This window comes from Lonchura striata, chromosome 7 (assembly GCF_046129695.1).
Source record: "Lonchura striata isolate bLonStr1 chromosome 7, bLonStr1.mat, whole genome shotgun sequence".
NCBI classification, from domain to species: Eukaryota; Metazoa; Chordata; class Aves; order Passeriformes; family Estrildidae; genus Lonchura; species Lonchura striata.
The window spans coordinates 6,094,266-6,107,937 of NC_134609.1; the positions used below are offsets into that span (position 1 = coordinate 6,094,266).

A 13,672-nucleotide genomic window follows, 5' to 3' on the forward strand; every position below is an offset into this window, starting at 1 on the left:
TGCAAAAAGTTAATATCTGAGTGCAAGCATTATTTTTTAATAATGACACAAGCGATGGCAACTGGCACTTGAGCAGTTGGGAAAATTGGTTTTTATTTTTAAACTAATAATAAAAAAAAATAAGCAAATAAACTCTTGATTCCTGAATCTAAATTAAATTGTAAAGAACAAGCAAAGCATGATAGAATTTCACCAGCAGATGCCAGAATTTCACCAGTAAAACCATTTATAGGACTATGCAGCTGCTTCACTGAAATCTCCTTTTCTTTTAACTATTATTTTATTTTGCCAGGAACAATTTCTGATATATGACTGGTGTTATTGTCCTCCTATGTTACCTTAATCTTTTGTGATCTGTCATACCATAGCCTTTCTCCACCTCCATTACCATGACAGCTCTGCTTATTTTGATATTCACAGCAATATGATTTCCCTATTTAACACGAGGTACTTTTTTTAATTTGTCAAGCCTTTCCTGGTTTTAAGCAGTAATTAACCAATAAACTATCAAGATTACTTCATCTGCATTGTCATTATGATCTCCAGCTCCATCTGTGGCTGGAATTCTGTCTGTTCCTCAAACCCCTGCTATTACTTAGGAAGTGCCTCATTTACAAACACCCTTGTAATCTCTGTTACCCAGGCCTACAGGTACTGCGCATGCGCCCCAGTATGTGACCTCGAGTATTTGGCATCCTCCTAAGTCATCCACCAGGGATGCCAACACTGCCAATGCTCAGCCAGTGGCCTCCAAGGGGTCTGTGAGGCTTGGAGCAGGTACAAGCCAGGGGGAGGCTGGTGTTGGCCAGAAAGCCCCTCTTGCTTCATCCAGTAACCACAGGTACACTGTGCCGTGTAACTGCATAACTGACCCGGTTTGGAGCTTTGCAATGGTTTGGTAATAACAACCTCTAACTCCTTCAGATGGAAATGCCCATTGCCTCAAAGGCAGACATTCAAGTTCTTCCAATTCCAGCAGCTCCTGGTTCATGTGGGAGTTACATTTTCCATGGCTCTCATAGGATCACACCCACAATACAGACAAGTCATTAAGCATCTTCAGCAGAGAAGCAGCAGCTGATATTTCTGTATTTTCAGTGGATTCCACAAACATTTCCATATTCAAATATTAAATCCTTCCGCATTACCGCTTTCTCCAAATACTTTCTCGGGCACTTTTCTTCTACAAATGATGAAATAACAGATTGTTTTCCATACCCATTTTAGTTTTGGTTCTCTATATGTTTGGTTCTTTGTAAGTGATCTGTTGGAGGATTAGAAACACAAAAACCTTCATGCATTACATAAAGGAGACTAAGTGCTGTTTTAATCATCCACTCCTTGTTATTGGGATAGAAAGTCTCAGAACTCAGGACTTCACCAAGAGAAAAAAGTACAATCTACACTTGTATTTTAAATGTTAGAGTGCATTTGTTGCTGTGTTCTCATTATGGTTTTTAACCATTATTATCCTCTTAACCTCTACTGATCTGTGTTCCTTTTCATGAGTGAAAATCAGCTGAGAAGAGATGTGTGTTTGTTTTCATCCACCTAACTTACTTTTATGTTTGTTACTGCAAATATGAAGATGTTTGATTTCTTCAATTTCTTTTAAAATACAAAGTACTTTAAAGATTTAAAGTACAAAATTATTGTCTTTAAAAACCAACCAACCAACCAAAAAACCCTCTGTAACATGTCATAATGTAGCTGTTGCATTAGATGATCTGTTTTATAAAGCAGTACTCACATTTATAAATTCTTAAAATTCTTCTGTGCTTGAAGAACTAAAATGAAAAATCAGACTAGAAAACCAGAAAGGAGGAGGGAAAAAAAAAAGCGTTTGATTATTGCATTTGACAATACAAATAAAATTATGTAAAATTTATATTGATAGATTAAAGCTAGTCAAGTTAGTCTTGAGCATGTTCTGTAAAACTGTTTTGAGAATGTTATCAACTGCATATAATTTATGTAACCAAACCAGTCAGATTTTTATGGTTATATCCACTTCACTTATATTTATTCCAGTTCCTTATTCTGATAATTAATATATTCTACCATGAAGGAAGGTAAGCAAGCCTCCAACATTGTAATCATTTAAAAAGAAATATTACAAACACTATGCAAGATGGAATTTCTTTTAAGAGGTATTCTAGTGTATTTGCATTTATTTTATTTATATGGGTTTGTTCTGTTCAAATCTGTCTCCACACAGGTCCATGTCCACACATATGGATTGCGGGTTTTTTACTTTCTTTTCAATATTTATCACTGAATATGTATTTGATTATAATGGAGATTGTTACAATTAAGTAGCAATTAATTAAGTTCACTGCACTCTTCAAGGTATGAAGTCTTGAATTTTTGAAATCTGTAACAAATTCCCTTTCACATCAGTACAAATAGACAAAATAGGTGAAATCATAGTTTGTGTTTGTTTTTTACAAATAGACAAAATAGGTGAAATCATAGTTTGTGTTTGTTTTTAACACATACATTAAGTTCCATTTTTATGTGCAGCATAGTTTCAATCCTTTCCTGTTTGCCAAATCAAAGATAGATAAGTATGTAAGATGAAAGCTGTGACTCCACAGCTTTTAATGGGGTAATTCTGGTACCCACTGTGGCACAGGAAAAATTTCACAGTGTTGAAATTCAGTACCAGATTAGCTGTGATGGATAATACACAGCTACTCTGTTACACAGGCTGTGAAAATTATAGTCTACTAGTTAATTGGAAGAATTTACATCATTAAATGCATCAGGATGGAGGAAATCATCTGACTCTCAAATGCATATTACAATGGATGAACTTCTGCAAAACTGTTGCAAAACTTGGTGTAAGGATTTGAAAGCCAGAATTGCAAACTGGATGATTATTTTCAGGAACTTATTTATATATACATAATTGCAGATGAGTCTCCATAAGGGAGAAAATACCCATTTCCTGCTTTTGTTGAGGGCTGCATTCAACTCTGAGATTTGTGGGCATAACAACCAGCTTCTGTTTCAGCTAATCAAACAAAATATTGAGCTGAATTAAGACACTATCATGTAGACTATTGAACTCTAGAAGAGGAGGTAAAGGACAGGGGAAACGGGACAGTCCCTTGGAGAACAAGGGGTATCCCAAATTCAGAAGTACCAAACACTCGTTCTAGGTCCTGAGGAATATAACTTGTCAAGTTAGTGCTTCTGCTTTCAAAAGAAAATATGAGATAATTTGCACAATGGATAGTAAATCTGCCTAGGAAAAACCACTGAGAGAGAGAGTTGGAAGGCCAAGGTTGCCTGAAGAAACAGCTGTGGAACTGTAAGGTTTCTTTTGTTATTTGATACTTGCTGAGCTCAGGACGGAGCATTTTGGGCATATGTACCTTGAGCAAGAGAATCACCAAATTTCATCACCCTGATAGGGGTAATTTTTAAGAGCACAGAGATGTGACAATATACTTACGACACAGGTCTAAAGAAGTAGACATATATCCATTAGGTTTCTAGGCCACTGTTCATGGACAAGACAACTATGTACAGTGATGCCCTGATTTTAAATAAAACCTGCTAGCTTTGCTTCATTTGTCTGTCTGTAAGAGATGAGTAATTCTCAAATTTGAGGGACATGATGGCAGTAGTTCAACAAGTTACTTAAATTGTCACAGGATACAAGACTAGATTATTATCATTCATTTCAATATATTTGATGGAATTTATATGAACTCACAAGACTGTGACAGGCTCTTCACAGCCATTTCAGTCCTGGGTGCCACATTTCCTACCACTGGCATCAGTGGGAGCAGAACTGAAGTGCTCTTTAACACCTGGGGTAAATTTCAGTCAAGCAGGACCAACACTCCATTGCAGTCTGAACAGCACAATGGAAAAGGCTGAACAAATGTCTTATTTTTCTTTGCATAATTGTGCTTTTCCCTCAGTAACCCAGCCAGCTACCATGTTTGCAGCTGCAGGTTCAAACATAGTAGATTTTATGCTCTCCATGTAAATGCACGCCTTCTTAAGATGCTTCTTGTTTTATTTAATTTAACTCTAATTAGTACCCCTGTTGAGCATGCCCCGGTGGCTCCCAGTCCTGCTGCTCCTGCACCACATGCTTCAGCACCTCAGCCTGCTACTGCTGCTCCAAACACAGCCAGCCTGATGACAGCACCAGCCACCACCTCACTAGTGCAAGAGTCTTTCTCATCCTCCTTCCAAAGGTATTGCTCCATTGCTTTATACCCCTCTGGCTTTGGAAATGCTGCATACACATTCTTAGCATAAGAATGTAGTATGAAAAGCTGTAACCTGGTTTATATGCTTTTTTATATTTTGAGGGGGTTGGGTTTTTTAGGGGGTTTTTTTGTGGTTTTTTTTGTTTTTTTATTTTGTGATATGTTCTTCATGTTTGCATAGAATTTACAAAATAAAACTGGGCTAAAAATAACTTCATAAAGCAAGTCTGGGCTTAAAATTAGAAATGTTTTTACACCACTTATAATAAAACCAAAACAACTCCTCATATTAGTTGCAGTGAATGAAAATTCTTTTAATAGTGTTTCTGCAGTAGGACAAGAAGTGGAAAATCAGAAAATGTCATTTACTCACATGACTGAGCTTACTGTGTCTCAGCAGATATCAGTAAAACATGGTGGACACTTGATTGACTTGCTCAATTCATTTCTATTTATCTGATATTTATTTCCTAGTGAGAGTTAGCCTTTGAGCTGAAGTAAGTTTCAAGGAGATGCATTCCTAACACTTGTAGTACAGTGGGAGTTAAAGTTATATATTAAAAACTGTCAGACAGCTTGTGAGGAAATGTGTGGGATTTATACAGCTGTCACTTTCATTACAGTAATTTTGGAGATAGTTTTTGGTACATAATATTATTTTATCTTTGGAGTTTGCTACATGAATATTCTGAGAAGATGTCTGTTTTAGCATGCTTTAAAAATCCAAGGAAAAACACACTTCCAGTAATATAAACCACTTTAAATAATTGAGATCTCAGAGGTATCATACTTCAGGTATGTATAAATGGAATTGGAAATGTTCTCTTGGCGCTACTTCTTGATTAATTTTTGCTAGTTGACTTGCATTATGTATATACCAACTAATTGGTTTCTCACTTCAGTCAATTTTTACCTAGCCATGACCTATTAGAATGCAGTGGTTTTATTCCAGACAGCAAAGGAGGTTTGAATAAGGTCTTATGCTCTAATTCAGAACTGGCCTGAGAGGCACTTCCACATAAAATAATGATAAGGTTTAAGTAATTTTTATCCCTCAGTTGAAACCATAGTATAAAGAAAATGCATTACCTAGTATCTGCTTCAGACAAAAAAAAGTCTCTATTAAACTTATTATTCCAATTACTTCTAGTTTTGATAGGATAATCTTCTGTCTGAGACTGTTAGCCTAGTAAAATGTTTATCTTGTATTTAGACTCAAACATCTTCAGATCTTTCAGATAAAAGCATGTATCATTGACAAAAGTCCTGTCCTGTAATATTGTCTTTCTTAGTTATTGATAGAGTCTGGTTTTAAAATGTTTCCATAATGTGTGCATTTTACCTTGTGTTCTGTAGGAATGTGCTTGGTTGTGCTATTCTGTAAGTCTGCAGATGTGTGCTACAGAAAACCTGTTCCTGGTAACTATGCAGCAGTCTTTCTGTATCTGAATCCTGCCAGAGCTTGGTTCTGATTTGTGCCTGTGTTAAATCATTTTTTTCATGCTTTCATGCTTTTATGTGTCTTCTGCAGAGTTCTTGCAGCCCCCAGCTCACTTTCCCAGCCTAAGCCTTTCCATGGGCCCAAGAACATGTCATTAGCAGCTTCCACTATTTCATCTGCTATCTCATCTCAGTCTAGGTATATCTGTAAAGCTCTCTTCTTTTAACCTAATTTGTTTTGATTTTGTATTATGCTCTCTGATATGAGGTTTTCAGTTTCTGAAGGGATTGAATTGGGAGAGGAAAAAGCACAATGTGTTTAAAAGAACAGCCCCTTCCTTATCTTCTGCACAACAACCCAGCTAGGAAACAGCTACGTAGGATGTGTGACCACAACGTCCTCTTGGAACAGAGGTGTTTCACTTGGTTGGTTTGTACTGCTTTTGCCATCCTAAAATGAAAATATTTGTCTAGAGACACTGGGTGGAATGATGGACCTTTTTTTTTCTTGGTGAAAATGCAAGATCACAGGAATCTTTTATCACTAGAAAGAGAGAATGCTGCTGTACTGCCTCATTTCCAAGCCTTTTCGCTGCTTTCGTATCAGTTTGACAACTAACAGAGGGAAAAGCAGGTGATTTTAAGAATCATTTGAACACAATTTGAACAGCCTTAAGAAAAAAAAAAAAAACCAACTAAATCAGCAATACATTTGAGATTGTAATCATCCATGTGTGTCTTATCTTTAGATTAAAAAAATAGCTAGGAATCACCCAAAGATGATGTTTGGAATTGACAAAGGGCTCAAGTTTGAAGGCTTGAGTATAATGAAGTCAAAAAGTATAATGGTCTTTCTCAAGAAAATCAAAGAACAGTTAAGTGCTTGGCACAGAAAGTATTTAATAGCAGTTTGGTTGGCTTCACATTGCTGAAACCAATGCAAAAATGAAATAGCTACAGAACAAAACATCAAAAGAGTTTTCAGTTTTAGGATGTGAACATGTCTGTTTACAGCCATGGGACTTACATAAGGGAAGTAGTCCCAGTATTTTATTAGTTCCAGTATTTTATCAGTTCCCAGTAGGAACCAATAAAACATAAGGAATAAAACTGACTGCTGATGAGGGGAAGTACACCAATTGTAACTTTAGTTTCCAGAAGCCCCTTCTATTCAGGTAAGGCTCCTTGCTTTCCAAGCAATAATAACTGTGCATATTTGAGTTTGATTAAACACTGGCCTGCAAAACCTATTATTTCTCCTGAGCTACACTTGATTTTAGGGGTTCTTTCAGCTGAAGATTGAAATTAGTCAGAAGATTAAATTAAATGGAAGCTTTGGTGACTGTTCTGTCCAGACAGAGCACATCTATTCATGTTTCACCAGTCTACATCTTACGATCCATCTAAATCTTTCCTTAGAGATTGTTTTCATTCCAGCTTGGAAATCATGGAATGCTAGAATGGATTGGGCTGGGAGGGATCTTAAGGATCATCTAGTTCCATGGAGCTAGCAACAGTTATGCATAATTTACATATAAACAGCTAATAAATTAGTATAAAGATAACTAGTACTTTTTAACACTACTTGCATGCCTTTCCTAGAGATAATGTAATACTGTTTTTTGATTGAGCTTTTTTCCATTTCCCTTAAATTTTATATGCATTTAATGGGAGAAGGGAAGCAGCGTGAGTCCTTGAAACCATATGAATTCATTTGTAGTTATGTACCAACATGGACTAATCAGTGTGAAACAAAATTTTTGAAGAGGATAAAAAGATGACATTGAGATATTGAGGCATTGGAATTGAAAGTAAATTAGATTGTCATGGACCATTGCTGCTTTTCCTGCTCCTTTGAAAGGAAGTGACTTGTCTGGGGAGGCTGTGTCTCTCCACTCTAGAATATCTTCAAGACATCACTGGCTAAAATATGAAGCAAGCTGGTCTGACCTCAGAGCTGGCTTTGCTTTCAGCAGGTTAGATCAGATTCTTCCTGAGGCCTCTTCCAACCTCAAAGACTCTGTGAATCTATGAAAAACATCTGTCCATTTCAAAAAGAAATGCTCTAATCAGTCTCCTAAAACCTCTTGCTGATACCTGGCAATTATTTTGGTCACACAGGAAAGATCTACAGCATATCAACTTTATACACCACTGCTTTGTCAGTGGATGACACTGTGTCATCACAGTGTGATGCTGTCATCTGCTTCCCTGTTTCCAACAGGCACATGTTACTGTCTTGGCTTCAGCAAGTCTTGGCACATAAGGGCAAATCAGGGACTTGTAGGACCTGTAAAAATTTGGTTCCCTGACAATCAAGTACAAGAAGTAAACTCTGCTTGGTTGGTTGGTTTTGGATGGCTGTCTTGCAGCTGAAATAGGTTCTTTATCTTGGTGCACTTCTTCCATGTTTGTTTTTAAAATTGCTGTGTATCATAGCTGGTGTATTCAAATGTAAGGGACTAAAAATGGCTTCTAAATTGATCTATAATTCAAATTTTTGAGCATCTGGTAGTTTTCATTCAGAAATCAAGCTAAAACATGGCAAAATACAGACTTAAAAATCCAGTTTTAGCTTGAAATATACCAGAAAGGTATTGAGTTTTAATATAATTTTATTTCAAAAAAAATATGGATGACTTTAATGACACCAGTGTTTTACAGGATGGGGATATCCTTAGGTAGATGAGGCTGAGATTTTATCACCATTATTCCAGTGTTTGGTATTTTCTTTCCTTTTAGATGCTTTAAAAGCATCCACCAAGAAAACGTGGGAGGATTTCTTGATCAATATCCTTAACTATTTAAATCTGATTTTAAATTTTAGTAGATCCTGTTCTGTAGTGACTTAGCTTTTGTGAATATATGCATAACTCTTAACATGAGTAAAATCTTTATAATGTTCCTGAAGAGGAGTGTTTGAAGTAAATCACTAATCTTTAACAGACTGTCTTACTCTTTTACATCTGCAGTAAAATTCTGATTTATTGTTATCTGTTCCACTTACAATCTTACTTAAAAGAAGCAAGCACCGCAGGAGAGTTTTGAATAAGCTTGAAGCTCTTCAGGGAGGGGTTATTCCATCCAGAGGGCTAAAGCAGGGCACTCTGGGAATACAAAACCAGGAGAAACAATGGAAGGAGTTACAGTTATGGTTCTAAAAGTCAAGTGTAGGTTCTGATCCAGAGATTTTTAATCCAAACACTGTGTCCATGGTAAAGGGAAGAAAAACTCTTCTCCAGAAGTTAGGAGAATAATTGGCATAAGGCAGACTCCTGGTGGTTCTGGGAAATGTGGGCTGTGCCCCTGTGGGATGGGATTGATGCCCTGTAGCCCTGCACTGCCCTGCAGACAGGAGCTCCGTTCATTCTGAATTCTCTTGTTTCTCAGAGCATACATTGTGCACGCTTTCAAGTACTTCCTTTGCATAAATGACTCATTTGCATAAATGACTCATTTATGTTCTGAAATTATGCTGTTTCCCCAAGAAAAAAAATCTAGCTGTTTACCTAAGTCTGTAGCAGTAGAAAGGTTCTGCAAGGCAAAAGTTGAACATGGTGGGTTGATGTTTTTGCTTCAACTATGCCAGCCTGTCCTTTCCATGGAGTTGTCTGAGCTGCCTCACAAGCTGGGGCACTTCTGATCTTTGGTTTTTTGTTCATTCAGGGTTTGCTTTTCAGATTTGATGCAATGTAAACTTATGACATTGAGAAAAATCACTCTTTTTTTTTTTCTGTTAATAAAAATAATTGGAGTTCACAATCAAATAACAAGATCAGATGAGAGTGACCTATAGAGCACTCAGCTCGTTGACTTATGTTACCATTCTTCAGGTTTCACTGTGATTCCCAGCTTAAATAAGAAAACAAAATGTAATGTAATACTTATATGATTATAAATATATACATGTTGTTTACTTTAGTTTAAGAGCCTTTCTTACTCATAGGAAAATCATAGTAGGGCAAGATATCCCAATCTTTTGTGTATATTTTTTCAAATACCACTTTTGTCTCATTTTAGTTTCAACCGGCATTCTTCCACCTCCATCAGCTACCAGTCAAAGCAGAGGTATAAAACTGTTTTGTGCAGCTATTTTACCTTAAAAGCACTTAACAAACCAGTTTCTTGCTACTAGTAGGCATCTAGTGAAGCGTTAACATAAAAATGATCTGCTTAGAAATATTTACTCTTTCTTTTTCTGACAACTAATAGTTTTCAGAGCCAGTATTTAATTTGCTGCCTGTGTCACATGCCATTGACTGCTACAGATAAATTCAATGAGGTTGCTTTCACTGCTTTTGAGATGCCAGTGCTTCTTGATCCATTAAAGCATCTTTGGTCCTTACAACATCTTTTTATTCTTTCTTAATTTCCTTCTTTATTGTTTCTTCTTTTTTTTTTTTTTTGTTCTTTTAATCATATGCCGTTTCTTTTTCTTCAGCAGAAATTCTGATAAATCCTTTCTTTCACTAAACCCTTAATGATGTAGTATAACACTTTATTTCTCTTTGATAAGCTTTCTTATCTTTCTTACTGTATTTAATATGCATCATAAACATGTAAAAGAGTTTAAAGGATTCAGTACTACTTTTAATTTTGCTTTGAATTTGGTAGTGTGAATTGGGGGGGGGGGGTTGTTTTAGGGTTTTTTCCAGCTTCATTTCCCTGAACACAAGGAAATCTGTGGTATGGTTTTACTATGCTATTATATTTGGGAAACACTTGAATTTTTGAATAACCATTTTTCTTCATGACAGTCTTAAGTATTACTAATCTGGTTCAGAACTCCTTTCTTTATTTTGTGCATTAAGAGATATTCAAATGAGTCTTTCTAACCACTGGAACTATGCATCTGGGAGTAGACTTTCTTGACTGGATGACATTTTCAGATTCAGGCTGTGTGACACGTCATTTTAAAATCTTTTAACCCACATTGTAAATATTGGGCACTGAGCTGAGTAGTTTACCCTGAGTAGCAGATTTTAAAAGAAGGACAAGTCTTCACGTGATGTGTTTAGCTGATTTTGAAAGCTGTGGGTGAAGCCAGAGTGCCCACAGTGTCCCTGTGTTATGGCAGGAGCAATGCCTCTGTCCAGTGATCTGAAGCACAGTGCTTTTTAGGCACCACACAGGAGCTCCCATCAGGAAATAGACAGTAAGAATGGAAACCAGAAAGTTTTACAGTGCTTAGAACAGCTTTGGCAGTTACAAAACCACTGCATGGTTCAGAACAGAATTTACAGTGAATATAAACCCACTAAAATAGTTTATCTTGTAGAGTCATGTTCACTCACGGTACAGTGGACCCAAATCCAGGCCTAAGCCCTAGACTAGGTACAGAAACAATTAGCTATAGCCATTGTAGCAATTGCTAAATTTCTAGGTCTTGCTAAATAGACAAAATAAATTAGCCTGAGGCAGCAATGCTATGCAAACTAAATCTATAGTAGAAACACTGTCACAGAAGCAAAAAACTACATTGAGAACAGGTTTATTTTGTTGAAAATTAAAAATTGAAAGTTTCCATTTTTCAGAATGTTTCTTACCTGCACTGGAAGAAATCTGCTGGGTTTGCCATGTAGGTTATAACATGTTTTCTCCAGATGGTATCTGTTTCCACTATTAAAGAAAGTAAAGTCAAGATGGACCAATAGTCTGGGAAAGCTGGATGCTTCTTTTCATATGCTGACAAATGTTTTCCTATAGACAAACCCACTTTGGAAATAACTCATTATTTATCAGCGCAAATAGATAGGGATCTAGTTCATAGGGGGAGTGACACTGAAGGGAAAAAACAAGCAAAACTGTTTTCAGGGTAAGTAAGGAGGATGTTCTGTAGTGAGTGGGTTTTTCTTGCTGCACTCATCTCATTATCTGTTGCTTCCCTTCCTTGTACTTCTTATTCTCTCTTGCTTGCTTTGACTGTGATACTCTTTCAGCAGTCTGTGAAGCACAGGCACTACAAACAGAATCACCCCAAGTAACTGGCAGATAGAAGAGGCATATTTTGAAATCTGTTCCTGTAATCAAACTGAGAATCACCATCTCAGCCATAAGATAGAGAAAAACTGTTTCTTACTGATTTTTGGAATCGTGAGAAAATGTTTTTATTATAGGACTGGAAGAAAAAGCATCATAATATTGCATATCATATGGGGTTTTTTCTGAAGGATGAATCTGAGCAGTAGGAAAATTAATGTAAATTTTTCAGTCTAACTTGGGAAAAGAATTCGTTTCAGAAAAAATGTTAAAGATCACTTCAATATTTTTTGAAAATAGTATAACAGTATATAAATACTAATTAACATTTAGTTAGTAGTAATAACTGTGCTGAGCAAGTGTATTTTTAAGTCCAGATATGACTCGTTGATTTATCTTAGACAAGACCAGACCTTTTTGCTTGCAGAGGAAAAGAAAACACAAACTTTGTATGCAGCTTTGTGAAGTCTGATCCCTTGTTATTGAGAGTTTCAAATTTATCATATTCTCTCAGCAAGCTATTTTCTGTGATGACAAAAAAAGCAAACTTGCCGTTACTTAAAATCCTTATTTGATTAATTTTTATTTCCAAAGAATTTTCCAAGCCTTTCTTAGCAACGACAAAGACTGATGAATCTCCCAGCATTCTCTCTGTAGTTCTCACAGAGAGATCCTCTTGGAGTGCTCTGGACGCTGCCAGATCTGTTACTCCATGATCAGTAACTTTTGCTCTTTATAAAATTGTTCACACATACATTTTGCTTTCAGAAACACAATCCAGTCATATACACCAATGCCAGTTTCTGGAAGCTACAGTGAAAGTCCTGCTCCTTCTGCTGCTTCAAAAACAAGAGTTGTTACTACTGCCAGCATAAAGCCCTCTGTCTACCAGCCAGGTAAGGAGCCTTCAAAGTAATGAAAATACTCAGAAAAAAATGCTCACACATTTCTTTTGGAAAAAGAAAATGTAGAAAGTACACATTTTGCACACAGACATACCAGAAAGTATTTATACACATGGGTCTAAATGTTGCTAGTTTTGCCTCAGATTATTTGAAGATTAAGGATTATGTTGTATTTGTAATCTACTTCAGAACTAAAACATGAAACAAACAGAGGGGAAAATAAAAGCAAGGGAAAAGTCTAATAAAAATGTCTAAACTGATTTTTCAAAATAAATGAATTTGAAAAATAACCTGTGTATCCAATTAGGAGCCCAGTGACACTACAGAATTGAGAAAATGGCTAAAAAAGAATGCACAGTTCGGGAGGGAGGTAAAATAAGTTGAGTTTGCTTGAATAGGATATATTTGCAAAATAGGTAAGACCATATATTGAGTTTCTCAAACTTAGGCTTATTATTGACATAAAGAATGAGGTATTAAGCACCTCATAATGCTATCCCATTTCCCAGAGATAGTAACCTAAGGGATATATTTGGTTATTCATTTATTTGGAAAATATGCTCTTTGATATTATTTAAATTCCCTTGGTATTAATGTGTTAAAAATGGACTGGGCTTCTGAAACCATTGATGACCAAAATGTGAACCTTCAAACTGAATGAATTAAATGAAACACCAATATAAGTCTAAAGGTGGTTCTGTTTCTAATTAAGGTTTTTCTGATCTTAGCAAGAGAATTAAGAAGTTGATTTATATTTTTACAGTCAAATAAACATGAAAAGGCCAAGAATTCTAAGTCTTAAACTCTGTCTTCTATAACGTTCTATTTCTGGATCTACTGAATTTAAACAAATGTAGGAATTTTAGTTAGACATAAAGCAGACAGACAAATCAATTGGTCTTTATATTTGAGACATAAAGGTAGGAAAAGTCAAGTCAGAGCTCTCATGAGCTATTTAAAGGTCTCAAAGTAAATAAACCTTCAGCTTCTCCTCATTTGCTTTAGTTGTGTGTCAGTGTATACCATGTTCTCACTCAAGGCAAATGCTATTATTTTTGACTTGAAAAGACAATGACAACAGATTTATTTCTATAATGCAGAAGAGAGCAAACTCTG

General features: G+C 36.1%; 1 protein-coding gene across 9 annotated transcripts in view; it reads left to right on the forward strand.

The window, feature by feature from the left end:
- The window catches only part of LDB3 (LIM domain binding 3), a 112,916-nt gene that overhangs the window by 86,645 nt on the left and 12,599 nt on the right, over nucleotides 1-13,672 (forward strand). For 4 of the 9 annotated variants that reach the window (XM_021536187.2, XM_021536186.3, XM_021536188.2 and 1 more), the window contains 4 exons: nucleotides 4,056-4,217; nucleotides 5,764-5,871; nucleotides 9,693-9,740; nucleotides 12,420-12,547. In XM_021536187.2, the coding sequence (XP_021391862.2) occupies nucleotides 4,056-4,217; nucleotides 5,764-5,871; nucleotides 9,693-9,740; nucleotides 12,420-12,547 (446 nt within the window). Of the gene's footprint in view, nucleotides 1-643; nucleotides 842-4,055; nucleotides 4,218-5,763; nucleotides 5,872-9,692; nucleotides 9,741-12,419; nucleotides 12,548-13,672 lie in introns of all 9 variants that reach the window. The other 5 variants (XM_077784543.1, XM_077784540.1, XM_077784542.1 and 2 more) reach the window with 5 other exon arrangements.